The sequence below is a fragment of the Bolinopsis microptera genome, chromosome 5, assembly GCF_026151205.1.
Source record: "Bolinopsis microptera isolate Bmic1 chromosome 5, MBARI_Bmic_1.0, whole genome shotgun sequence".
Lineage (NCBI taxonomy): Eukaryota > Metazoa > Ctenophora > Tentaculata > Lobata > Bolinopsidae > Bolinopsis > Bolinopsis microptera.
Window position 1 is genome coordinate 7,015,064 of NC_087076.1, and position 27,931 is coordinate 7,042,994.

General features: G+C 36.7%; 1 protein-coding gene across 1 annotated transcript; it reads left to right on the forward strand.

The window, feature by feature from the left end:
* The first annotated feature begins 983 nt into the window (after positions 1-983).
* On the forward strand, positions 984-27,381 carry LOC134814608 (ATP-dependent translocase ABCB1-like). The gene is made up of 30 exons (XM_063822734.1): positions 984-1,108; positions 1,605-1,710; positions 1,833-1,932; positions 2,100-2,198; positions 2,441-2,600; positions 3,270-3,441; positions 3,798-4,039; positions 4,204-4,372; positions 6,133-6,253; positions 6,638-6,753; positions 7,487-7,690; positions 9,392-9,641; positions 9,804-9,901; positions 19,812-19,868; positions 21,666-21,737; positions 21,887-21,998; positions 22,135-22,205; positions 22,532-22,657; positions 22,907-22,984; positions 23,110-23,200; positions 23,381-23,506; positions 23,637-23,808; positions 23,935-24,090; positions 24,471-24,624; positions 25,261-25,339; positions 25,467-25,585; positions 25,813-25,915; positions 26,062-26,165; positions 26,308-26,454; positions 26,627-27,381. Exons 1-30 carry the CDS (start codon positions 1,020-1,022, stop codon positions 26,822-26,824), a joined length of 3,891 nt encoding a protein of 1,296 aa, XP_063678804.1. The 5' UTR covers positions 984-1,019; the 3' UTR covers positions 26,825-27,381.
* The last annotated feature ends 550 nt before the right edge of the window (positions 27,382-27,931 follow it).

Here is a 27,931-nt window from a genome sequence, read left to right on the forward strand (position 1 = left end):
CTGGTTCGGGCTACTTCACTTATCAGAGTACGCTAGCTCCACAATACACTCGCTTCAAGCCCTCAGATTTGCACGCATCCATCACCTTCACAGGGCCGGCTGCCCACATCCTGTAAAATCCTGATTCTATATGCTCGCGGGGTCTATTACCTGTTTGAGCTTTATTATTACGCGCGCGTGCCCAGTGTACAGCTCACCGGCTTGCGCTGTCCTCTTGGCATTGTTGTCGCCTTTATGACCTTCAAATCTAAAAGTAGGTTGAGGGCACTACATGGGGTCTAGCGCTGCCCCGTGTCAAAATACATACATACATACATACATTGGTTTATTTATTTTTGAGGGTGTCTAACCTTACATAATAGCTAGACAATTACCATTGTTGAAATTACCTGTTTATTTTTGACAGTTAAACACTCTAAACAGAACGTAATTACCACAAAGCCGATCAATATCATTGCACTTGCACATGCTCATTCAAACACCGTTGCTATGCAACCTTTTGATTTTTTACCTAACTTCCTATTTCTCATCTGATTTGCACGTGGGTGGTCGTACATATATTCTACATTATACAAAAAACAATTCTTTGAATTATAATAATGACTAGAAAGCCCGTGGTCACAGGGATGAAGCTAATAGTATTCTTGGGTAGTCAGTTTTTATAGCACCAACAAATGTCCATTAACCGAAGATATAGCCAATTGAAATAGAGCTGGCACTGAACACCACCTAATAACAAAAAAAACGATCAAAATGCCCCTTTCAAATCCTTGCACATGCACTTTTAACACCGTTACCATGGTTATTATGCAACTTCTTATTTTTCATCTAAATTGCACGTGGGCGGTCGTACAGCATACAGCATAAATAATTTTCTGAATTATAAGTAAGATTATATTTCCAAATTATTGAATCCAAAAAAATTCAAATTATTGAATTTGTGTTGCAAAATTTTAGATTTGAAATTTTGAATAACCCCCATTAGGTTTTCATGCAAGTGCGTGAATAAATAGATACAGATGGCAGAGAAAAAGGTTACTCCAGACCTGGAAAAGAATGGAACTGTAATTGAAAATGGTGTCAGCAATGATACAGCCATCGACTTGAGGTAATAATTTCCTAGTTGAAGAAGGTGAATTAACTTACCTCACATTTTAATATCTGTGGAACTATAATACCTAAGCTATTTCTTCAGTCTTAGATCGTTGACTGTAAAAGATTTTGACTGCACAAATGTTATTTTCCAAAATTTATAACTGGCTCATTCCCCTAGGTTTTCCAAGTCTTGTCATGTGAGTGTAAGAAAGTGGCATTTAACTTCATTTACACAACATAAAATATCTGGTCCGAGTAAGTAATGTTTCGGTGTGTGCACATTCCTTGCCCCGTTAGTTGCCTGTCCGTTTTCAACCCAATTAGCAGTGAAGGACAGAAAGTCATACAAAAAATGAGCATTATATTCTTATTGTTATAAATTTGTTGACTCTGTAAAATGTGCTAAAATTAAATTTCTTCAAGTTTCATTGAAACAATTTCTTGTTTCATTGAACTGACAGTTGAAATATTGTTACAATTATATTGTAAATGTTAAATGTGTTTTTCAGTGATGATAGTGATAAGAAAGGTGATAAGAAAAGTAAGAAGGGGAAGAAAGGAAAAGGAAAAGATGAAGAAGAAAAAAAGCCAGACCAGGTTACATTTGGCCAATATGTGAGTCAAATGAATCATCATTAATTATTACACTCCTGCTGTAACATCAACAATCCATTACACATGTTGTCCTTACTTATGATGCTTTATTATTACAAATTAATAGAATTCACCATTTTCAGTATCGATATGCCACTAAGTTAGACGGGCTCTTTATCACAGTTGCCATATTCTTTGCTGCTATAAAAGGGTTAGGCTGGCCTTCTATCATGATTGTTTTTGGTAAGTTCAATAAAATTTGAATGAGTAAAATTCTGGTGATAATTATTTTCTTAGCATTCAGAGATTCAGAGAATTACCATTTGATATTTCTCGATTTGTTCTCGACTTATCGTAAGTCCCAAAACCTAATCTCTGTAATATCATTTAAAAAATATTTCATGCTCCAGGATTAATGATAGATGATCTAGCTGGCGTTGGATTAGATGGAACGGTTCGTGGATCGCAAATGGCTATGTTTGCATACTTTTACATCGGATTGGGCTTTGGTATGTAAAAAGATATGAATAATTTAAATTCATATATTTTTCATATTTAAGATTAACACTTTCAACTCCGGATTATTTGCAGTTTGAACAATTATACTTTATTACTTCTAATAAACAAATCAGCTCGCAAGGGCATCCAACATCGGTTTTCCAGTGACCATCATCAATACTTAGCCACCTCTTCTGCTGTTATTCACACATTTATTTCGATGTAAGGTCTGACAGTGTATTATAAATTACAGTGAACATATTAGCTGGATACCTCTCGACCACGCTCATGCTCCTGTCAGCGGAACGACAGTCCAGCAAGGCAAGGAACGAGTACTTCAGGGCTATCATGAGGCAGGAGATAGGATGGTTTGATGAAACCTCCAGCGGAGAACTCACAACTAGGCTCACTAGGTTAAATATTCATAATTTTAATCTTATTACTTTATTAGGAGGGTTTGAGATTGTAAATTTCAGTGTTAAATTGTTTGGTAATTTGACTCACGTGGTACATACTTATAATACCGTGTTTTTGCATATTATAGCTTTAGCCACAGGGTTGTTTGTTTGCAAACTTGCAATGTAACCTTGACTACCCCACCATTAGTGACATTACGTCAACCTCACAATCTGTGCTTTGGACCTTAAATCGTGTAAATCGTGTAACTTTATGTGCCAAGAGATGAAGAAAGTATTACTTGAAAAAACAGCTGCCTTAATTACCGAGTAAACTGCTGGCCACCTAACAGGAGTATCATTTCTCTGTAATTTCTAACTGTGTCATTCACCTTGTCTCATACAATGACTTTACTCTTGCCTACAATTTATAGAATAGTCAATCAAAAATAAAGTGATATGTCAGAATCAGAGTCATTGAGTAATGAGTTCGTATTCTCAGCTCTTCATTTAATAGAAAATAGGACAAAATCAAATTACCAAAAATTTTGTTATACAATTTCTGTCGCGCAGTCTCTCAGTTAACTAGGTCTCAAATGTAAATTCCTCAGCATCAAACTGGGGGCCAAAATATGTAATCAATGTTATTTCTTGACACGAAGGAAAATAACAGTGAACATATTTCAGTGATATCAGTAAGCTGAGAGATGGTATGTCGGACAAAGTATGTTTGGCAGTCCAGTGGATGACAGCATTCTTGGCAGGCTTTATCATTGCCTTCTGTTACGAGTGGAGATTATCTCTCGTTATCATGTCTACTTCACCTCTTATGGCTATTGCTGGATATCTCATTAGTAAGGTTAGCCGACAGTTCTCACTTAATGATATATGATAAGTATTTAGTCTAAAAACTTTAATATCATTATATTAAGATTCTTAAACTCTATTATTAAAAATACCACCGATTTATTTAATTACTGAGAGTCGTTATTGAAAGTATAGAAAGTTGTAGCCATGACATTGAATAATAATAGAGTAAGTGAAATTAGCATGTTATTTTGAATCGAAACAAGACGATTTACACAAGTATTTTGAAAGCTCCTGCTAATAAAATCTTTCGTATCACTTATATGTTTTAAATATCCCCCTCCAAGTTACATTACATTACTACATATTTTGATTGTTATAGTGATTACTCATCACATAAATTTGCAGATCATGGCGGGATTTGCCGAAAAAGAGCAGAGTGCGTACGCAGCTGCGGGAGGTATCGCGGAAGAAGTTATAGGTGCAATAAGGACAGTGGTATCATTTGGGGCAGAAACGCACGAGTCAAAACGTTACAACGAGAAGTTAGCATCTTCAGAGGCATCAGGGAAGAAAAACGGACTGTTCAAAGCACTTTCTATTGGTATCACTATGTTGATCATGTTCCTTACATACGCCCTGGCTTTCTGGTGAGTTTTTCTATTGTTAATATTATTTTCTGATTTTATCGATTTCTAACGAGGTATAGCCTGTCAAATTTCCTGTAACAGTGTAACAGTGTAACAGTGTAATAGTGTAACAGTGTAACGGTGTAACAGTGTAACAGTAATTAATATCCGACTATAACTGTCAGGTATGGCGCTAAGTTATGCGGTGAAGGGAAAGCTCTCCCTGGTGACATTCTCATTGCTTTCTTCAACATCCTGATTGGTTCCTTTGCAATGGGCCACGCAGCCCCTCATTTCCAAACCATGGCAGAGGGTCGAGGTGCAGCTTTTACTGTTTTCAAAACTATTGACAGGGTGAGTTGAGAAATATCATAGCTAGGACATGTTTAATAAACAATGTTACAATGTTTAGTATGAATCATGGTAACACGTGCATTACAGCTGCTGTACTTAGTAGCATATTCATCCAATTATAGAAGATATCCCTGAGGCTTGAGGTATACTCAATGAAACATAATACACGCGACAGTTTCTTGCTGAAAAGACCGCACAGTGAACCGCTACTTTGTATGTAGCTGTCAGACTTGGGACAGCTAATCTGTTATCTGTTTCAATCGCTGATAATTTATTTATGATTAATGAACTCTAGTCTATCATCTTCATAGTCTTGGTTGCACTGAAATATGCTGATGTGGTGATGCCATTACCATGAATACTGAATACTTCAGCTACCATAGTATATTACTAACACTGGGCTTGCACAGCAACACAAACACTATGTGTAAACCAAATTAAAATAATTTACGATTCTTATAATATCTACACTATGATTCACACTTTAAGGGAGCATACACCAAACCTGTCAAACTGCGCCAGAATTCAGAGAACAATTTCATGTCAAGCATCAAAACAATCCGATCTTCCCTGACTGACTTTTTGGTTAAAATAAGCCTGAAAAGGACAATTTCAGCTTTTTGACTTTAAAAATTTATAAAAACGCAGCCTTTTTAGATACGATATCAAGATTTTACACACACCTTGAAATAGATGTGAATAGACGGCGAGCAAAATTTCAACCCGATACCGCAAGAAATGATTAACTTATAGCCTCTCCATGAAACAAATTGTGTTTTTCCGAAAATGCCACTCTAACCAGGAAATGCTCGATTACAAAAATGGGTATTCTCAAAATAATTATTTTTTGGTGTGGAAACGGTGAGCTAGAGGGTCACTGACTTGCCTATGAGGTCATTTGGGTTGGACGGCACAAACCACTGTTTTGGTTATGCCCCCTTAACACGCATGAACAAAATCATTAATTTACGTAATAATTTGCGTTTGGACACGTAGACGGCGAAAGACTGATTATTTTTATCATGTACTAGAAACCTGCTAGTCGAAAGCTTTGTTCGAGGAAATTTAAAACTCCTCAAGACACGCTAGATAGAGACAGTATATATCTATAATGTCTACTATAATGTCTACTATAATGTTTACTATAATGTCTACTACAATATCTACTATAATGTCTACTATAATGTCTACTATAATGTGTACTATAATGTCTACTATAAAGTCTACTATAATGTCTACTATAATGTGTACTATAATGTCTACTATAAAGTCTACTATAATGTCTACTATAATGTCTACTATAATGTCTACTATAATGTATACTATAATGTCTACTATAATGTATACTATAATGTCTACTATAATGTCTACTATAATGTCTACTATAATGTCTACTATAATGTCTACTATAATGTCTACTATAATGTCTACTATAATGTCTACTATAATGTCTACTATAATGTCTACTATAATGTCTACTATAATGTCTACTATAATGTCTACTATATATAATGTCTACTATAATGTCTACTATAATGTCTACTATAATGTCTACTATAATGTCTACTATAATGTCTACTATAATGTCTACTATAATGTCTACTATAATGTCTACTATAATGTCTACTATAATGTCTACTATAATGTCTACTATAATGTCTACTATAATGTCTACTATAATGTCTACTATAATGTCTACTATAATGTCTACTATAATGTCTACTATAATGTCTACCATAATGTTTACTAATGTTTGTCAGGAATCAACAATAAACTACGAGGAAGATAAGGGATTGATTCCCGAGTCATGCGCTGGGAAGATCGAGTTTAAGAATGTCGGTTTCTGCTACCCTTCAAGAAAAGATGTTCAAATCATGAAAGGTTTGGCACAACATGTTGGTCTTGAAATACAACTTTTTGATACGAATGGAGTAAATTGCAAAACTTCTATGAAATATTGCGAAACTTAAGGGTCTGCCCACACTACGGGCCTGTTGGCGACGGGCCACATGGCCTGAGTCTATGCCCGCCACCTAAACACACTGTGCCACTTGGCGTGGATTTAGCAAGGCCCGTATTTTTAAAATCCGAGCCTCTATTCCTCGAGAGTCTCCACGCCAACTGGCGGGAGCTCTAAACACACTACGTGCCTCGTTGCGTGACTCCGGTGACTTGTGGCGGGGCCTCTGGACACACTGTGACTTTTGACCCACGCCAAGTGGGCCGTCGCCACATGGCGGACCCTAATACTCGTCACTCACTCAGGGTTCAATTTAACGCTGGAGACGGGTGAAACACACGCTCTGGTTGGACCCAGTGGTTGTGGTAAAAGTACCGCTGTAGGGCTCATTGAGAGGTTCTATGACACTACTGAGGGAGAGGTGAGTTTTACAACTCTAAGTTTTACAACTCTAAGTTTTACAACTCTAAGTTTTACAACTCTAAGTTTTACAACTCTAAGTTTTACAACTCTAAGTTTTACAACTCTAAGTTTTACAACTCTAAGTTTTACAACTCTAAGTTTTACAACTCTAAGTTTTACAACTCTAAGTTTTACAACTCTAAGTTTTACAACTCTAAGTTTTACAACTCTAAGTTTTACAACTCTAAGTTTTACAACTCTAAGTTTTACAACTCTAAGTTTTACAACTCTAAGTTTTACAACTCTAAGTTTTACAACTCTAAGTTTTACAACTCTAAGTTTTACAACTCTAAGTTTTACAACTCTAAGTTTTACAACTCTAAGTTTTACAACTCTAAGTTTTACAACTCTAAGTTTTACAACTCTAAGTTTTACAACTCTAAGTTTTACAACTCTAAGTTTTACAACTCTAAGTTTTACAACTCTAAGTTTTACAACTCTAAGTTTTACAACTCTAAGTTTTACAACTCTAAGTTTTACAACTCTAAGTTTTACAACTCTACGTTTTACAACTCTAAGTTTTACAACATGACCACTTGTTGAACTGCTCAACGTTTCCGACAGTATTTCAAGAAATTTAAAATAAAAAAAAACACTTTAACTTGCTCCTCCCTTTGAGTAAGCACAACCTCAGATTGACCACCAACTCACCAACAGTGTACCGAACTGATTGATTACTCCCTTCATCCCAGGTATTACTGGACGGAGTGAACATCAAAGATCTCAACCTACAGTGGTTGCGTAATCAGATCGGTCTGGTTGGCCAGGAGCCAGTTTTGTTTGCTACTACTATCGAGGAGAACATCAGATATGGCAGGAGTGACGTCACTCAGACACAGATTGAAGAGGCTTGTAAGAAAGCTTTCGCACACGATTTCATTATGGAACTGCCAAATGTAAGTTTTCAGTCCTGGCATCCAAAAAAAAGTATCATTTCGATTTAGATCAGTTCACGCCACACACTAATTGCATTCGTTTGTAATTTTGTTGTCTCTTGCTTATCTCGCCTATTACTATGTGTGCTTGTAGCGTTTAAGCCATGGCTACTGTTAACGACAAGGAGTTGGAGGATCTGCTTGGTAAATGTTCTGCTTGGATACCTAAAGCGCTGGAACAAGTTCCAGTTGAAATGACGTCAGCAGTGTGTTAACGTGCGATGAAGGACGTAACACTTTCGCATTACTAGCAGGAACCCGTATAACACTAAAATGGTGTCAAGACTCAAGAGACTAAAATAATTATTACCTATTTAATTCGCGTTTTTGACACCACTTGGGGGTCCAAATTTTGGGCTCTAAAACCCCTATTCCTTGGCCAATTGTTTGTTTTTTCATGCTGAACTGAAGGCCATTAAAGCATTTGGCCCAGTCAAAAACTTTTCAGTTGTACTTGTATATCTTTTACGGTTTTTGCGGAAATTCGCGTTAAAGTTGATGCCGTGGTGTCAGTAAAATGGCACGGAACCATATATATCGTCTCGCTTTATATATAGTAAGATTGTTTTCTGAATTGTTCAACTTAGTGTGGTTTCAGGCGGAATAAATGAAACAGCTGAAGGCTGAGCTGAGCTCCATCAAGAGCCAGCTAATCGAGAATGAGATGTGGGTAATTAGACGTACAGGAGCAGATTGTCGACAACAAGGACACCTAGCCTGACGCAGTAAAGACTGTTGTAAAGTCGTCAGCGGAGAGCAACTTAAAAGAACAGTTTAAGTCATGCAGTGAAGCTGCTGCGGAAATCGTTTTGGTCTGCCAGACTGATAGTTAATGGCAGATCCGGCTGAAGAAAGTGGTCAAGTCCGTCGTCCAGGAGGAGAATCAGAGCAGGAATGATGTATTGTTTGGACTGCCAGAACAAGAGGACGAGAATGTTGAAGAGCGGATACAAGAGGTATTCCAGGAGATAGGACTATTTAAAGTTGAGCCTACTCTGCAGTCTGCTACCAGAGTAGGAAAGATTGAAGATTCGTAAAGATAATTCGATTATCCGAAGCGCCCAGTCAAAGTTTCGTTATCAAGTCACAGCACTTTCCATCAAGTGCTATGTCAAGTTAACTTTAAGAAGCTGCGCCACTCAACGACAAAGTGTATGTGAGACCAGATCTCTCCGAACTCCGAAGAAGAGCGATCTCAGGACAGGCTCCTGAGTCCTGGTTCATGAACTGGTAAAGAAAAGAGAAATGGAACCGGATAAACTCTCGTACGATCAGGGACAAATATTTTTTTAAAAAAGCCAATCAGGTGATGATGTGTGTCGTGGCTGTGTGAGGTTTTAAAAGATGGCGAAAAACCACCTTGCACTAGCTTTTCTGTTTTCGCATCATATGAGAATACAAAACTTCATAGTTTTCGCAATATTTTGGTTTGTTGTTGTTTTGACTTGTGTTGGAGTGAGTTCATACCAAACATCATTCATGAAGCATATAGTGTGCAGTGCCCTGAACAGGGATTATTATTCACTATTATTTTATATCTTTTAATTGGTCATTAGAATAATAACCGATTTAGTCTTAGATCAAGTGTTTACTAGTAACTATGTTCTAGAATGCTGTTTTAAAACTATCACAAACACGTATCCTTATCTTCACTTTCATCAGCGATACCAAACTCTATGTGGAGAACGCGGATCCAAATTATCGGGCGGTCAGAAACAGCGTGTTGCTATTGCACGTGCTCTGGTGCGCAACCCTAAGATACTGCTCCTGGACGAGGCGACGAGTGCGCTGATAACAAGAGCGAGGATATTGTACAGGCGGGCACTGGATTTCGCTGCGGAGGGCAGAACTACTCTCATCATCGCTCATCGGCTCTCTACTACCATCAACGCTAACACCATCTCTGCTATTGGTATTGTTTTTTATTATATTTTTCCAATTTTTATTTTCCTTTCTCAGAGAAGCTAATTCATTAGTTTTACGTCAGTAAACTAACGAATCATATTTTAACCAAGTATTTAACCCCGAACCCTCTGCTCCTTTACTAATTACTAAGTGTTAATTATAATTTCAGGAGAAAACCAGTGCGTAGCAGAGGAAGGAACGCACGAGGAATTGCTAGCAAAGGAGGGACTTTACCACACTCTTGTCATGTACCAGCAACAAGTACAGGTATAAACTTGCCGAGCACGTATATCTGGATAGCGTTACAGTTTCTCCAGGCTATAATAATATGTGAATTAAGTAAACCATCAGTCTCAATCATAGCTACTAGAAATACGGACCGATGATTCTTAGTCATCATCAAGGTGCAGAAAGATTACCTTCTTCTCGCATTTTTACACAACAGCTCCGGCTTTACACTGAAAAAGCCGCATATCAATTAATTATGAATATTTACGTGTGTAAATTTTTTTTTTTTCCTTGGCTGATAGTGGTGTTGTACCACGTCACGTGCGAGTGTGCACAACAACGTGCTACTTTCCAAATGCTACGTTTAAAACACAATGTTTCTTATTGTAACTGACTGGCGCCCACTATTTATAGCTGTGGTATGTGGTATGTCCTGGCAACTGGCCAAGTTTCTTGATAAAGTTAGGTTCCCTGATGGGTATTTTAATGGGATTTGAGAGCAGCTTTCAATTTTAAGTCGTGTTATTGTCCTCAGAAAGGTAAATGCTAATTTAATTGTGCACCCTTCCGTATTTTAAAAGAAACCAGGCTAACTTGATGCACCATCTAGCTAAACAACTAAGAAATACCGCTCCGAACGAAACAATCAAGGTTCCCAGATAGTGTGTACCTTGTACGTGATATGACTATCAATCAGTGTACATTATACATTATACACTACGTGTGGTGTAAGGCTGAGCCTTAAAAAACTAATGATCTCATTACAAGAAATATTATGTGGAACTTCTTCAAGTTCCTTACTAAACATTCTGGAATATTCTTTGTAATGTCCCGTGACGACCTTGCCCTTATTACACAAAATTGATGTAAACATGAAAACGACGTATCTCAAGACGACCCGCTCGTGACTCAAACATGATGTTTCTTTTTCGTGTGTTAGTGACTACAATCAATCTTAAGATCCTACACTCGTTTATCTTGAGGCGACTGCAATGCAGCCGCTGCATACCATTATTACACAAAATTGATATATAATAAACAATAAACATGAAAACGACGTAACTTGAGGCGACCCGCTTGTGACTAAAGATGTTTAGTTTTGATATATTCATGACTAACATCAATCTTAAGATTAAACACTCATTTATCGTGGGGCGACTGAACGTCAGCTGTTTCATTCTGAATTGTTGGGTTTCAAAAGGATTACCAATTATGTGATTTTGTGGTATGTGGTGTGGAATTTAGTGTCCAGACTCAGAGATAAATCCAGGTTGGTAAAATCCACTTTCATGTAATAAAGGTTGTGAAATGTGTTCGTGTACATAGAAACTGGAAGTCCTTAATTCGGCTGCATTCAGATACTCCACGTAGAATGATGAATATAATACTTAATATCGGAGATTGTTTTCGTCGGATATGATGACGTAAATTTGAATTGTTATGTCAATTGTCAGACGATATAATAGATTAATTTTGTATCCGACGAATAATTTTGAATGATGAATAAAAAATACCAACAAATGCTAATATACACCCTAGTTTATTGAACGCCAATCCGGTTTACGAAATTAATATTTTAGCAGTTAAAACTACATAGGCAGTTCCAGCTTAACTTGGCAATGTTCCCGATCTTGTAGCCCTCCAGCTGCATTATACTATGTTACCCTATGTTATAGTTCTTCCTACTATTATATAACTGAGTTAGACAAGGAAATATTGTTAGTAAAGTTAGATCTACCAAACTGTAAAGATAGATAAAGGACTTAAAACGTCAGGGAGGCTAGGTGAAGGAGAGGAAGCGGACTCAAACCTTTTGGTAAACCGTCTGCTACCAAGCTAATCTAGCACTTGTCATTACCTAATTGATCAATTAGTAATTACTTAAATGATTATCACTCACATTCAAACGCGTTTTCAAAATTTGTTTGCTGAGCTGCGTGTTCTTGCTTGTACGCACATAATTATCCTACATTCTTCACTACAGATCTCACACAATCAGTAGAATATGTACATTGTACTTACTCAATCGTTAGTTACATGCTATGTTACACAGTTTATAACTCAAGTTAAAGGCTTCACATATCACATTATTAGCCACGATGATTTGTGTACATTTAATTTTCTAAATTATCGTCCCAATTATTGGGGAATGTTCATGTTCTTCAAATAACTATAATACTATAGCTAACACTGATCGATATGTGCATATAATATGTTTCTCATAATTATTGATCTTCTAAAATTGGGGTTCGAGTCATTTTGCCATATTGATTTAAATTACAGTTATATTGAAATAATGAATAACTATTAGTGTCTTCTTGTTTTGCTTGGCTGAAAATATCTGTTCTCAATGTGTAACTTAACTTGAATTGGTCGTCTAAGGATATCGTATATATTATATTGTATTATATGTTGTGTATTCTGGGTAAAATTATCTTTATCCCGGTTAGTTGCGACAAGTAAAAATGCTCTTATTAGGGAAAGGAGATTACTCGACGTTTCAATGTAACTACATCGTATTCATGATCTAAAAACAAGTGTTAAAAATTCAAAACGTAAAAAACATATATCTGAGGCAAAATTTGTGTACATTAATTTATTTTTAATCAATCAACTTTATCCAAAAATTCGATACAAAAAAGTCATAACAAAATTCATAACAAAATTAGTTTTTACGACGACAAACTTTTATAGTAAATACTGTACATTCCTAAAACTACTACTAAATATACTACACATGATACAGAAGCATGGAGTGCTACAACGGTGAACAGGTGCATGATGTGAAGTGTGTAGGTATGTATCTAGTGTGGAGTGAAAATGGCGGGAATCGTACTGACCAATGAGAAGTGTGAAACGTGGGAGCCTAATATGGTTTGATTGATGTTATAAGGGTTAGTGTGTTGAATAGGAGGCGGAAGTGTGCGTGTGTGAGATGTGGTCCCTGTACTCAGAAAGTAAACAAAACCTATAAATATCACTAAATATCACTACATATGTGTAGACAATCCCCTGTCTGTAAAGTATAAAATATGTTACACCCTGTTTATTATGTACTTGTTACTAAAAAACGTTTGATGGTTTCTAACTCATCTCTCTTGTTAATGTTAGGTTTGAACTTCAAAATAAGCATTGCTTCTGCAATCTTTCTTCTAGCTGTGTTGCTTTCTGTTTTTAAAATCTCAAATTCTAAATTGGGTTCTGACCCTCTATGTAAACTGTTATAACGAATAGCAAAAGCTTGACTAGTGTTAGAAGGAGTTAAAGGAAATTTAGCATATCTTAGGTGCTCTCCGAGCCTATCATGTGCCCTCCTGCACGTCTCACCAATATAAATATTATTACAGATTTTAAAGGTAATCTTATACACAACGTTCTTCACCTCACAATCTTTATTTTCAGTTTTACAGGAGTTAATAATACAGGTTCTCTTATCATACGGTCTGTTATTGCACACAATATTTCTTAGTTTTCTAGCTGGGGAAAATATAACTTTAATAGGTAAATTATTCTGTTTAATATGAACAGAACAACGTCGAGTAATCTCCTTTCCCTAATAAGAGCATTTTTACTTGTCGCAACAACCGGGATAAAGATAATTTTACCCAGAATACATTACAACAATGCGACTCATAAATAATACTCCAATCCGGATTTTACATGTATTATATGTTGTTGTTATTAATATTCCCTCCTGGATAGGCACCAGAAAGACACATATTTTCAGTGCTTAGAGAAACAAATCATATATCGTGTCCTGAGACTTATGTCTACATTCTACATTGTATACGTTAGAGTAAAATGTACAAGGTGTACACAGTGTACAAAACATCTTACATCAACTATCCGTAGTCACATATCTGATACTGAGATACAACTACCTCCTAGACGAAGCAATGTTTCAGTAACTGTACGTGATGGTCTTTCTCAAGCAAATAATCGAGCAAGCTGGACATCAACCAATAAACTACGGTCAAATTATTAACTTTAAGACACATGACATGCTGTGTTGGTTATTATTCATCATTCAAATGGTCACATACTGGTAACCTACTAGTCACATACTGGCCCTTCAAATGGTACTTACATACATATTTTATTACATTTTTACCACAAACATGGTTACGTTACAAAAGCTGTGCTGTTAAACTAAGTAGAGTTAAACTGAGTAAAATATTTTTTATGTGGCGGAAAATTCATGCTGGTTTTATATTCACAAGCTTTCTGATATTACAATAATTGTGCGAGGTTAAGATTGGCTAATTTTACAAAGTTAACATTAACAAGCAAGTTACCGCCTATTTTCTGTCAGTCTGGACTGAAATGTAAAAGCTCTTACTTCTTAACTGAAACTGTGAGTATAGTATGCTACTTGCTACAAAATGCGCAACAAGTTCCAAGCTAGATATTTAAAGGGTCGGCAAAAATTTACTTAACGTTACGCAATACGGGATGAACCTCATTTTGATGTGCAGTACATACATCTAGATTGTGTTCATTATGGCCCACCTTTAGCTAAATTTGCGCTTAAAAATCTATAAATTTTTGCTAAAATTCATAATGAAAACCGAAAAGATAAGATCAATACCTGTATCAAAATGAAATCACGACGAAGAATTTTCGTAAAAGTAGTGTGAGTTTTGAATGATAAGGTAGATACTAGACGGTATAGAATGGGTCCTGCCGCAAGCTATAAAATAACAACAACCGTTGAGCCACCAAGACCACAAGGGCATACCATCATTGCTTCTCTAATCCTGCATACAGAACACTTTTCACTACTACAATACCATTAGTTGAGGTAAGGTAAACCGTGTAATTGCAGCTGTCCCAATACCATTAGTGAACTAGTAGCTCACTGCTTACTTGCCCAGTTAAGAACGTATGTAAAACATATTACATTATACTGTCGTTCTAGAGAGCAAAGAAATATCAGAGTTACATACTCTGTCTGTGTTATAAAGATTAAAGAAGCTCTAGCTCAAGCAGGTAAAGAATGCATAAATCACAGTATCAAGTATCAACCCAAGATGTTTCAAGTACCGTGGATTCACGAAATCATGCTCTATCCCTCAATGTGATGATTCCGGCCATTTTTATGCCCAAGATAAGCACTTAGCTCCAATCAGAAGCTAATATATCTTGTATTTGATAAGAGACATCGCAAAATCCATGTTAAACGGCGATATAAATATACCGCTTTTTTTTGCTCTCACGAGTAGAGATTGACGCACCAAATATTGTTTCTAGAAATGTTGATGGATTTGAATTAAGCTTACTACATAAAGAGGAGAACTCAAGCACGGATAAATTTATGATAGGAGAAAAGGCAGGTATTTTCTTGGCAAGCATTTTCTAGTTCCGTCACGTCCCCGCCGGTTATTTTGATAGTTAAAAAATAAAAATGCCAACGGTGCCCTGGAAGATTTGGATATCTGAGTTTGAGGAAAAGTTAATTTTATATTCATAAACAACAGTTTGCAGAGTACCAATGGGTTGGATCATTGGGTTGCCTTGATTGACGATGTCAATCCCTCGCGGCCCGCAGCTCTACCAAGAACGAGAATCATGTATTGATGCGCGATGTGGTTGGGACTGGGTACTGCAGTGACCTACTGACTTTCTCTTAAATCAGGTTGCGCCATAGGGTTAGGACTGGGTCTCTGGATGTATCAAAATTATTTTGATTATATAAAACTCTACCGGGTTTTAGTAAATTGTGATGGGTCGCGAAGAGATTAGTGATAGTATACCTATTGTCTGCAGGCAGAAAGGTTGCTCCTCCCAGCCCCAGGACCCATCCTCCAGACATGTGATAGTGTGAGAGCCAGTGTTCACGTGACCAGACCTACACTTCACTTCCAGGGTACTTCCAGGGATCGGAGGATACTCAGGGTCAAGGTCCGTGTTTGGAAACGTTGGGGTCTTGCATATCACTGTAAGAATGTGTTTAAAATAAGGGGAATTCCAGAGTTTTTACATGACCTGTTTGACTTATAACGGTCCTTTTTAAGAACAAGAACAAGAGCTTCTACTAGACATTAGAAAAATGGCCCCATTTCTAATACATAACCTTTTTTATTTTACCTGATGGTTTGTAGAAGATTGTTGGTGAAGGGGGGCTGCCAGTCTCGAACATAAGATAAGATGAATCTCTGGTGAAGGCAGCATGACATTTATCTGGGAAACTTCTGTACTCAAAGCTCCAAACTTCAACTTTGTTACATTCTATCTTCAGGTGAGTGGGTGTTTTGAATATAGTCCAAGTTCTGTAGAAATGAGCTGGAACGTTGGTCATTGTGAAGCCGTCTTCCTCTGTACCCACCATTACAATCTGGGCCTAACCAGATACTGAACTCGTTGAACTTAAATGACATCCAGAACACTTCCGCTTTTGAGGCGTCAGAGAACTTAATCCAGAGCTGAGAGTTGTCGTTATCAGCCCAAGTTCTAAGTAGAAGTGGAGTTGTTTCAATGTCAAAGTTAACGACTTCTTTTAGTTTAACTGCTTTCCAATCTGAGATGTGAATCAATTAAACATCATGGATTGATTGGAAATTTAAAATATTATGACTTTTGACAGCTATCAGTAACTGGAGTATAATAATAAGAAGATAACTAAATATTCTGATCTTAAAGAGTTCATCTAAAAGTTAAACGTAGTTTACCTGATGCCCTGTACTGCTCAGCGACTTGTGAGCTGTGATCCACAAAGAACATTTGACGTGATGGTTGGTTGAAAGATGTGCATTTGATGTCTCCTAGAACAGAATCACTGTAAGTGTACTTCAAGCAAAACTCCCCGTTACACTCAATAATCAACTCTTTAGATGTCTTGAAGATTGTCCAAACTACTTCAGTTGTTGCTGGTTCCGGGTTAAGTAATGCTTCACCTGGGCCGTTACAATCTGCCAACCATGCGCTGTTGTCCTCGATTAATATTCCTAACGAGAATACATCAAGACCACTTATAGGAACTGCTATGGTTCCTTGAATCCAGACATATTTGCTAGGGGTCCCAGTAGCGGTGTTAGACTTTATTTCCAGTGGTACTTCATCCAAGATATGGTCAAACTTTACTCCTTTCTCAACGGTCTGCCACTCTGCAATAGCGATGATCAAGATAACCCAAATTTCATCTTCCGATTTAATATACAGATAAACACGATTATATTGTGTACTAGACGACTGGATAGCACGATTATTTAACTCGATGACTCACCTCTAGTTTCAGTCGTGCTCACAGGCACAGTCCACAATGAGAGCACAAAGATGACCTGGTGTTGCTTCAGCATGACATTTCCTATTATAGTGTTACAAAACGTTCAGTTAGTTAAATGTTACAAATTATTTAAATGTTAAAGGAAGACGGTTACAAACACTTCCAACTGAGGCAAATTTCTAACCAATATATCTATAGAAAAGAGAACAGTTTTTATCTTATTGGAGGATTATTTTCGAACCGGCACGTCTCTTCGCGAACAAACAAAAACAGGTGTTATCACCATCACGGGTAAGTGATTTGTAAATTATTTGCGAATTTTCGATTTTCAGCTTTTTAGTAGACTTCTGATCTAGGTCTACAAGTGCTTCTTTCCTTGGGAGCCATTATATTTTCTAACTCTTCCTTCGTCCCCATAGCTAGCAGCCGATTTTTCAGGCTTTAAATGTTTTTCGATTAACAGCCTCCATCGTATTTTTATTTAAGATCGGTTAATAAATATCGGGAGAGACCAAATTGTTTTTCAACTTTACAAATGTCTTCAGTACAGCTGACAATCTCAAACGTGATGAAAATAGTAAATTTTGGACAGATGGTCGCTCTAATCTTCGATTATGAACTTTAATTTCTACAAATATTTTCTGTCCTCATAAAAGGGGTTCGGAGATAATATATAAATAACATGATGATTATGCAAAATTCTGTTATACATTGCATTGCAAACGAAAGTTAAGAAAATCGACCAAAGAATACCAGCGATTTTCAATTCGTGATGGTCAGACTCTGAATGATTTTTAACCCTTATTCGCCTGCCATAATGTGACAATTGCGTTTTCCATTCCCTATTGATCTGCTTTTATAGTGGCAGAAACAAATGTTTTAAGTTTGTTATTTGGGGGCCGGATAAAATTTTCTATAGCCAGTTTTTCCCAGCAGGTTTATTTTATAAAGTTATGAAGTTGTTGTTGTTTTTTCAGTATTTTTCCCACTTTCAACATAATATATTCAATTCTATCCACAGTGTTAGCTGTTTTAAAGTGTTATTACTGCATGAGGGGGTTGTCCACAAAGTGACACGTCTTAAACAAGGAAATTGGCTATGTTATACACATAGAAGTTTTATGAGGCACCCTTACCTGTATCAAAATGAAATCACGACGAAGAATTTTCGTAAAAGTAGTGTGAGTTTTGAATGATAAGGTAGATACTAGACGGTATAGAATGGGTCCTGCCGCAAGCTATAAAATAACAACAACCGTTGAGCCACCAAGACCACAAGGGCATACTATGACCATTGCTTCTCTAATCCTGCATACAGAACACTTTTCAACAAGCTATTCACTACTATAATACCATTAGTTGAGGTAAGCCCAGTTAAGAACGTGTGTACAAAATATTATATTATACTGCCGTTCTAGAGAGCAAAGAAATATCTGAGTTACATACTCTGTCTGTGTTATAAAGATTAAAGAAGCTGCTCAAGCAGGTAAAGAATGCATAAATCACAGTATCAAGTATCAACCGAAGATGTTTCAAGTACCGTAGATTCACGAAATCAAGAACTTAGCTCCAATCAGAAGCTAATATATCTTGTATTTGGTGCGTCAATTTCTACTCGTGAGAGGGTTTAAAACGGTATATTTATATCGCCGTTTACCATGGATTTTGCAATGTCTCTTAAGAGATCTCTTAAGAGATCTCTTGATTGTTCTAGAGATCTCTTAAAAACTTTTGAAAAAAAAAAGCCCTTTAAATCTTAAAATATTAGTACCAAAAGTTTCGTCTCGATGAGCTGATTACGATACCATAATAATTATGTGATAATAATCGAAAATGTGAAAGTTATAGGCCAAAAACTAAAAATTTGCGCGAAAAAAGCACGCACGGCGAACAAGCGCCGTGTAGCATTTTTAGCGAAAATTGCTACACGGTGGATTTATTTTATTCACATTTTAGACAACTTTTGGTACCAAATTTATCGAAATCGGAGAAAAAAAGTTCTGTGCTCGCGCTTGGCGCTTATTACACTGACTATACATGAAGAGGAGAACTCAAGCACGAAATAGAAAAATCCGAGTGACCGCAAAACTCTAGAAAAGGGTGTGGCGCCCATCATCTAGAGAGGTGATGACCGTTGAGAAATTGCTTTTAACACGAAAAGCTAACGAGAGAGCCTTTTAGAACGGTTTGTCTCCGACTAATAGAGCTAACTGCTAAGGGAATTTTAAAATGTATGGCATTACAAGGTAAGCGTGTATTTGTATGATCTTAGACTTAATTCGATTCTGAGACCTAGATATATATCGCATTTAACTTATTTTGTACACTTACACTGCAATAACCTCCACAAATCCACATGAACATTCCTGTCTGAAGGGATTCTTTTAATTCCTTACTTCGTGAACTATATAAACTGATTTAAAAAAAGTTGATTATAGCAGTACTATTATAAGTAATGTTGTCTTACTAAGTTCATTGTATCGGTTACATGATATTTAATACTAAAACAGCTGAATGAATGGAAGATTGAGATGAGGAATAAAATACGAATGACTTGTAGATCCGTAACTGTATGATAATAATATTTGAGCTATTTTTAGCCATCCACTTTGTGTGTAACAGAGGAGGAGTATATTGTTCTAGACCATTGTTTGTCTATACACAATATTGAGCTCTCAAAATAAACAACATTCCAGCAATAGTTTATAACAAAACGCATCATCTCAGAACGAAGGTGGAGAAGAGCTACCAGCCCTACCCAGCATTGAGGACGTCCAGAAAAAGGTATGTGGACTGTGTATTTCAAAAATAGTTACAGTACAATGACCGTCAATGCCTGAATACAATTACTAACAATAACTTTCAATGGCCTGAAATAACTACTATAATACTTACAGTAACTTACTGTACAATAACTTACAATTTCTTACAACTATAGTCAACAGTACTACCATTATCTCATTGTTAGGGGGTCAAACCAATACTGGCTCCCATTCTATCAGATCTAACGTGCACTTCTTTTCATAACTTCACATAGACTCAAGAGTGGGTCCGTTTACAACAACAACCCTCAGCTCTGGTTGTACTTATCCGGCGAAAGAAAATAGGGAGGGGGTGGCCAATCAATTTGTTACCAATTTATTACCAATTTATATCCCAACTATCGGTCAAATGGACATGGGCATTGATGTTTTTAAGCCTTCTTATTGATGCCAGTTCAAAGATGTATATTTTGTACGTGATCTTCCTGGAATCAAATGAGTTGCATTGAAGCAAATTGAAAGTTGTCAATATCATGCTAAACAGTCTTTGTTTAAATCGTTGATTTACCGAATCAATACCTTTCATCTCGAGACCCGAATCAAAATTTGTTTTGCTTTTGTTGTGAAAGTTCGTATTGGGGGGGGGGGGGGGGGGGGGGGGGGGGGGGGGGGGGGGGGGGCATTAGATCACCGTATCTTAATGACATAATGCTGGCTGAAATTAGATTACAGAAGGCAGCGCCATCATGATATTATGTGATGATCTCATTCAAATAGTACTGGCACTGGTATGCCTGATGACGTGGTGAGTGGAGACGTGTCAATGTGAACGTATCAAAACCTTAAATCTAAAAGTTCTAGAAATTTCTTGTCGACCACATGACATTTGCCACTCATAAAATGACTGTACTTAGGGCTAGAAACTCGATATTTTCTGGATGCCCTTGGTAATATTAGTTCAAAGAAAAATGTTTTGTTCGTGTTCGATCTTTTATAAACCAAAACATAAGTGTTAATACGGAATACCCCAATTGTACAAGAAAAATGATAATTTTTCAGGAACGTTTTGAGTTGAATATCAATATGGGCGTGGCTTTTGTGTAATGTGTATGGGCTGAAAGTCAAGTTAAAATCAGAAATTGGTTTAATTTGTCAAAAACACAGGTTTTAATACCCCACTTTTCCAAGAAAATTACCAATTTTGTTCAGCTTTTCGGGAATTTTGTTGCTCAAATATCAATGTGGGCGTGGCTATATTATTTGAGTATGTTCTAAAAATAGACATCACCAATCGGTTTCTTAGTTTTAAAAAATCATATAATTAAAATTTGAGATTTTCCCACGATCGACAAAAGGGCGTGGCCACAGACTTGGTGGAAACATAAAAAATGTCTCGAACCAAATTTTTTTGATCTATAGACCCCAATAGACCAAAATAACATCACAAACCTTCCACACTCAAAACATTGTGCGGCTTTCTGGCCAGATACTTGATACCCATATTATGTGCAAACAACATTTTAATCCTCAATACAAGGGATTTGAGGGTATTCCTAATGTAAATGTATTACAAATTCATACTTAGAGCGGTGGTGTCGATGCAGATGTTCCGTTATTTATGATATCGTATTGTATTACCTTGTTCCTCTCTACCAGAATATATATATTTTACAGTGCAGTGGTAGTAACTAGTAACTTGTTAGTAACTAGTAACTTGTTAGTCTTACTATGTATGTTTACGGACGGACGGACTGATTAGCGACTGACTGACCACTAACTTCAGCTTCTGTTCCCGAAAAATGATCAGGAAATATTGCAGGCTTCAGTAAAAGAACTGGTGTCCAAGAAATCCATTAAACAAGCTGTATCTCAGAAGGAGAAAGAACTCGAGGTGAGATATTGTTAATTATCGATTTAGTGAAAATTTGATAAAATCTACTTTCAAATTTGATTTCATAGAGTTTCATCTATGTTTTTCAACATGAAACTAATTTTACCAAAACGTTCTTGTAATTTTTGCACATTCTAAAATTTTATCAGGTAGCAATTAAAGACCCGAAAAGTAAGGAAAAGGAAGGAGCACAGGAGATGGCAAGCTTCTGGGAGATAATGCAACAGAACAATGCGTACGAGAACGCGTGCATCCTCGTGGGTATGTCAACTTTTCATATATTTTATCTGAATTCTCATTGGAAGTGTCAGATGAAGATTCGTTTGATGTGTCACATGATTTTAAAGAAGTCATCAAATTATTGATGGTTTAATTTTATCTGAATGATTTTCTCCAGGTGCATTCGGTGCTGCCGTTAACGGTGCACACATGCCAATCTTCGCAGTCCTCTTCGCGGAAGTTATTGGGGTTTACATTATCTCTTTAAATTTCTTAATTTCTACTGATTGTTTAACGTTTATTCTAGATTATAGATATTATCAGTTTCCCCTTGATCGAGTTATCGCAACGGGTCTGGATCTAATGAGTCCAGTGAATCAATCCAGATTGAATAGTCGATCATTGAATTTACCTGCAACGTAGATTCAAAGAAATGCGACTACATCCCACGCTTTGATATTCTAATGGACGTTACACTATGTCTATATGTGATTTAAAGTACGTGAGGTACATTATACATTATACATTAAATACATTATACATTATACATTATATCCTAACATTCAACTTCTCAGGCCCTGGCTATAGTGGTGCCGGATCCAAAAAACGCGGACTACAAACCTGACTACAGTGAAACCAACAAGTGGTGTATATTCTTTATAATTGTAGGGGTTGTCGCTGGTCTTGCCAACTTTTTACAGGTATGTAGGATTTTGTATGTATCTCAGTTTCAAATCTCTTGATTACAATTTAAAGGAATATGTTCAAGCTCTTTATGTAACCTCTGTGTTTTCAGATAAGTCCGGGAACAAAAATAAAACAATTTCTCAATTGTTATGTTTCTGAATCTGGAAATTATCGTTTATATGGCAACCCTTTACCCATTGTTTCAAAATGTAACCGGTTCCCTACTGCCATTGTGATTCTAAAACTGTGTCCCATTATTTCAGATTCATTTTATGACCCTCAGTGGTTTAAGCTTCACCACCAGAATGCGGCAGAATGCGTTTAAAGCTCTGCTCCGAAAGGTAGGTTCCTTTCTGTTAAAAAAACTTTTTTCCAGGCGACACACAATAAAAAAGCATCCAATTCCCTTGAATTAGATGTGAATTTTTTTGCGGATATGATATGTATAAACGCCTCTATTGTCTAGAACATGGGGTACTTTGACCTACCAGAGAACTCGATTGGAGCACTTACTACTCGCTTATCAGAAGATGCGGCTGCTATCAAAGGAGCTACTGGTATGTTTTCTAGTTTATACATGTAGCTAGTTACAGGCTTGTTGCTTATAAAGAAGCTTTTATTTAGATGAATTGTTGGTCACGTGGTTTTTACTAGGAGAAATCCTTTTCTGCACCAGATCTGGTCGGCTACAAGTTCAAACAATCGTGAATTCTTTAATATTCCCTCGGCTTCCTCAGGAGTAAGGATCGGTTCGATGTTACAAAACATAATTGGATTGGGAGTTGGTATCGGAATAGCGTTCTTTGCAAGTTGGCGTCTGACTTTGGTTACTCTCGGTTGTATACCTTTCGTAGCTGCTGCAGGTATTCTATATCATCTTCGTTATTGTAAAGTCATTTATCATTCATCCATGGAAACTTTCCTAACAAATGGATAACAAAAAGACGCTGACCCCGGCGGCCCCTTTCCCTCCACATTACTTTGTTTTTCCAGGAAGTGTACAAATGATGCAATTATCTGGGACCATGAAGTCTATGACAAGGCTTTTCGAACAAGCTGGCCAAGTTGCTGCTGAAGCCGTCGAAAACATGAGGACTGTTTCTTCGCTGTGTATTGAGCCACTGTTCTTAAAGAAATACGCTGACTCCCTTAAAAAACCTTCCCAGTAAGTGTAACTTAAATATAACTTAAACCCTATATATTTTGTGTCAGTTCTGTACAATGTTACTTTGTCAAAAAGAAGATATTTCATACATTCCGATTGCCAAATAATAAGAATTGTAAATCTCAGGAAGTTTAAGAAGCAAGCCCATTTGTCAGGACTATCCATGGGGCTGGCTGAAGCTGTCATATTCTTCACATATGCTGCTGTATTTACGTATGGTAACTATCTCATGAATCTTGAAGATGGGCACAGTGGTAAACTGAGTTTTACTGATCTCATGAAGTAAGCTTTATGTTCATAATTATGTCATAATTATGTCTGATTAATTAACATGCATGTATTTCTGTTTGATATCCATTAGTTAGAAGTTGAATATTGTGCTAAATAATTTTACAATGTGAATGGCAGTGGCCCCGCTGACCCCGGGGACAATTTGGAAAAACTTAACTAAAGTACTAGCAAAACTGCGCTTTTTTTGCTCACACAATTTTTAGAGATTTACTGGCGTATCCTCTAAAATCGTAACGCCACTGGTTAATCGTATCGCTCACATCAAGGTAGCTGTGTCCTGATGTTGTGTCAGCCAAATCGCAAGGGAACCGTCCTACTCAAGCATCAGTCTGAAACAAAATGCAGTGAATGATTGAAAATATTTTTTACAGGGTATTTTCTGGGATAGTCTTCTCGGCCATGTCAGTCGGTCAGACAATGGCCATGCTACCGGACTACGGAAAGGCAAAGGCTGGTGCTTTCAAGCTTTTCAAACTCATAAAAGAACCTCCCATCATTGACGCCTACACCGAGAAAGGAATAAAGGTAATAAGATTATTAGACTTTGGTTGACCTTCATATCAACTACTGTAATAATTCTATGCCAAACATATACACTGAATCAATCTAAAACGTTCAGATATAGATGGGGGCAAGCGTGCCACAAATTATTGCTATAAATGGGCCCGTGTGGCGTGTGTTTCAAATGTGCTACAAATTTTGAGAAAACATCGCAACACAAATCGCAACACAAATCCCCTACAGGGGTAAAGATTCTCATTCTGGATTTTTAGGGGATTTTTCACAGATTTTAGGTTATTTAGGATGGGTAGCCTGAGTGGGGTTGTGTGACTTAGTTATTCATATTAGTGTCTATAAATTCGAGGAGTTTATTCTGACGGCTACCGTCTTAAATTCTACAATGATAAATATTTTAATGTACGTGGGCGCGTAAAATCCACTACAGAAATAAATCCACTACACATGTTAAGGAAACGTCTTCTGGCTGAACTTGCAGTAACGCGCCGTCTTTTAAGTCTTGATAAAGATGGCGCTGATAGCCGACACAATCAACATGCAGCGTGTACTGTGAGCGTGCGCGCCTAATATTATAACAACAACCGAACAACACGAACGTCCCACACATTTATTGAGATTATTAGTATAGATACCGTATTTCAGCCTGAAGTTAAAGGACTTCTCCGGTTCAACAGCGTCAAATTTAACTACCCGTCACGCCCTGACCTGCCTGTTTTGAAAGGTAAAAATTCAATAATGATTCTGAATATTTCGTTTATGGACACGTTCACTTGAGTTTTAGGATATTGGTAAACAAAATAAATAGCGTTATGATAATAGGTGCACCACTACATATCGTTTTTGTTCAGGTCTCTCGTTCAATGTCGACAAAGGCAAGACAATCGCCTTGGTCGGTGAAAGTGGCTGTGGAAAATCCACCTCAGTTCAACTTTCAGAAAGATTCTATGATGTGCTCGACGGCAATGTGGTAAGTTGCAACTTGCAGTGGATATTATACCTCAGTGATTCAAATATCTAGAGTGGCATCACATAATATTTTGGTTGATATATTTTAGCAATACATAACTTAAATCTATCAAAATGTTTGATAACCGTCATGGCTCCTATTTCAAGGTTATTTAGAAGAAAACAATCTATTCATAACGATCTATGTATAAACTTGATGTTATTATAATCAAAAATGTCCACTCTCAGACGATCGATGACATTGACATCAGAGAGATTAACGTAGCGCATCTGAGACAACAGATGGGGCTAGTTTCTCAGGAACCTATCTTGTTCGACTACTCTATTGAGGGTCAGTACAGTTTGTAGCTGAACATATTTGTTGAAATTACAGGAGTATACAAATAGGATTACATTATAAAGATGTGTGATTTCGTTGTCACCTATATTCGTCAATAAAGTAAAAATAACTGACCAATAAACAGAGTTTTTATTCAGAGAATATAAAGTACGGAGCTCTATTCAGAAAGGTGACAGAGGATGAAGTCCGGAGAGCTGCTATCGCTGCTAACATCAACGACTTCATCATGTCTCTTCCCGATGTAAATCGCGCAGAATACTCTTACATTCATTATTCACAGTATTAGTTGGTGTCTGATTCTAATTTTCTAGTACTTAAGTATTTAAACCAAATTAAGTATAAAATTTAAATTTAATATTCCAACTCACTGTTCACCATATCAGGGGTATAACACCCGTGTTGGTGAAAAGGGGACACAGCTCTCGGGAGGACAGAAGCAGAGAATAGCCATTGCTCGGGCTCTAGTTAGGAACCCTAAGATACTGCTCCTAGACGAGGCAACCAGTGCCCTGGATAACGAAAGCGAGAAGGTAAGAGATATAGATGATCAAGTGATTTTCTGATAAAACATGCTGCGGAATTGTTACAGTGTTAAATCCATTATCGGCAATCAAAAATAAATGAGCAGATCCACAATTAAAATTAGTATCACAATGTTTGTATTGTGAACAAGTATGTACTTGTAGTCCTGATTATCCCCAGGTCGTACAAGAAGCTCTGGACAGAGCACGTGAAGGCAGAACATGTCTGGTGATCGCCCACAGACTCTCAACCATCCAGACAGCAGATCTCATCTGTGTCATCCAAGAGGGTTCAATTGTGGAGAGTGGGACTCACGCGGAACTGATAGCCATGAAAGGGGTTTACTACAACCTCATCAAATCCGCTGACCAACATTAGATTGAGACTTTTCCAGAGTATTAATAGAGACTTTTTGGCCACATGTAAGCTGGCATGGAACCGGCTGCGGTTTATAACTGAAATTTCAAACACAAAATACAAAACTTTCTTTGGTATACAAGCTAGCTGTAAACCTAAAACGTGTATTTAGTTAATTTTAAGATGGTCTGGACTTAATCGTAGATAGTTCTTTTGTCCCTTGTCACTTCCTTCACGTCATGACTAATGACACATTTATATTTTATGTCTAATTTCACTCTATTCGCTAATTTCTTGAAATTTCTGTATACATTTTCGTTTGCCCTTTTCTTGTAAATCAATCGCTGGATAAAATGTTATTATCAAACTCACCAAACGATAGCATTCTTTTTTACGACTTATCTATAAATACTGTTAAATGTTCTTTGTTTATGTTACATTAACATAATATGTCATGTGTAATGTGCATGCATCAACATAACCAATTCTTTTGTACACTCTTATCTTGTTTGTTGATTCTTTATAGTTGTATTGTGTAGAATATTGTTATCAGATAACTAAAAAATGTTTTGATGAAAGGATGTATTTTAATTGTTACCACTGGCTTAAAATTTAGACTTAATCCAATGTAAACAATCTTTAATCTAGGCTTCAACTAGCGCAGTGCTCATCCTGAAACAGGTCTAAATTGAATGTATGCAGACTTTTTCGTAGATAGTTCTTTTGTCCTTTGTCCCTTCCTTCACGTCATGTCTAATGACACATTTATATTTTATGTCTAATCCCACTCTATTCGCTAATTCCTTGAAATTTCTGTATACATTTTCGTTTGCCCTCTTGTAAATCAATCGCTGGATAAAATGTTATTATCAAACTCACCAAACGATAGCATTATTTTTTACGACTTATCTAATACTGTTAAATGTTCTTTGTTTATGTTAAATTAACATAATATGTCATGTGTAATGTGCATGCATCAACATAACCAATTCTTTTGTACAATCTTATCTTGTTTGTTGATTCTTTATAGTTGTATTGTGTAGAATATTGAACTATCAGATTGCTAAAAAATGTTTTGATGAAACTGAAAGGATAGATGTATTTTAATTGTCACCACTGGCTTACAAT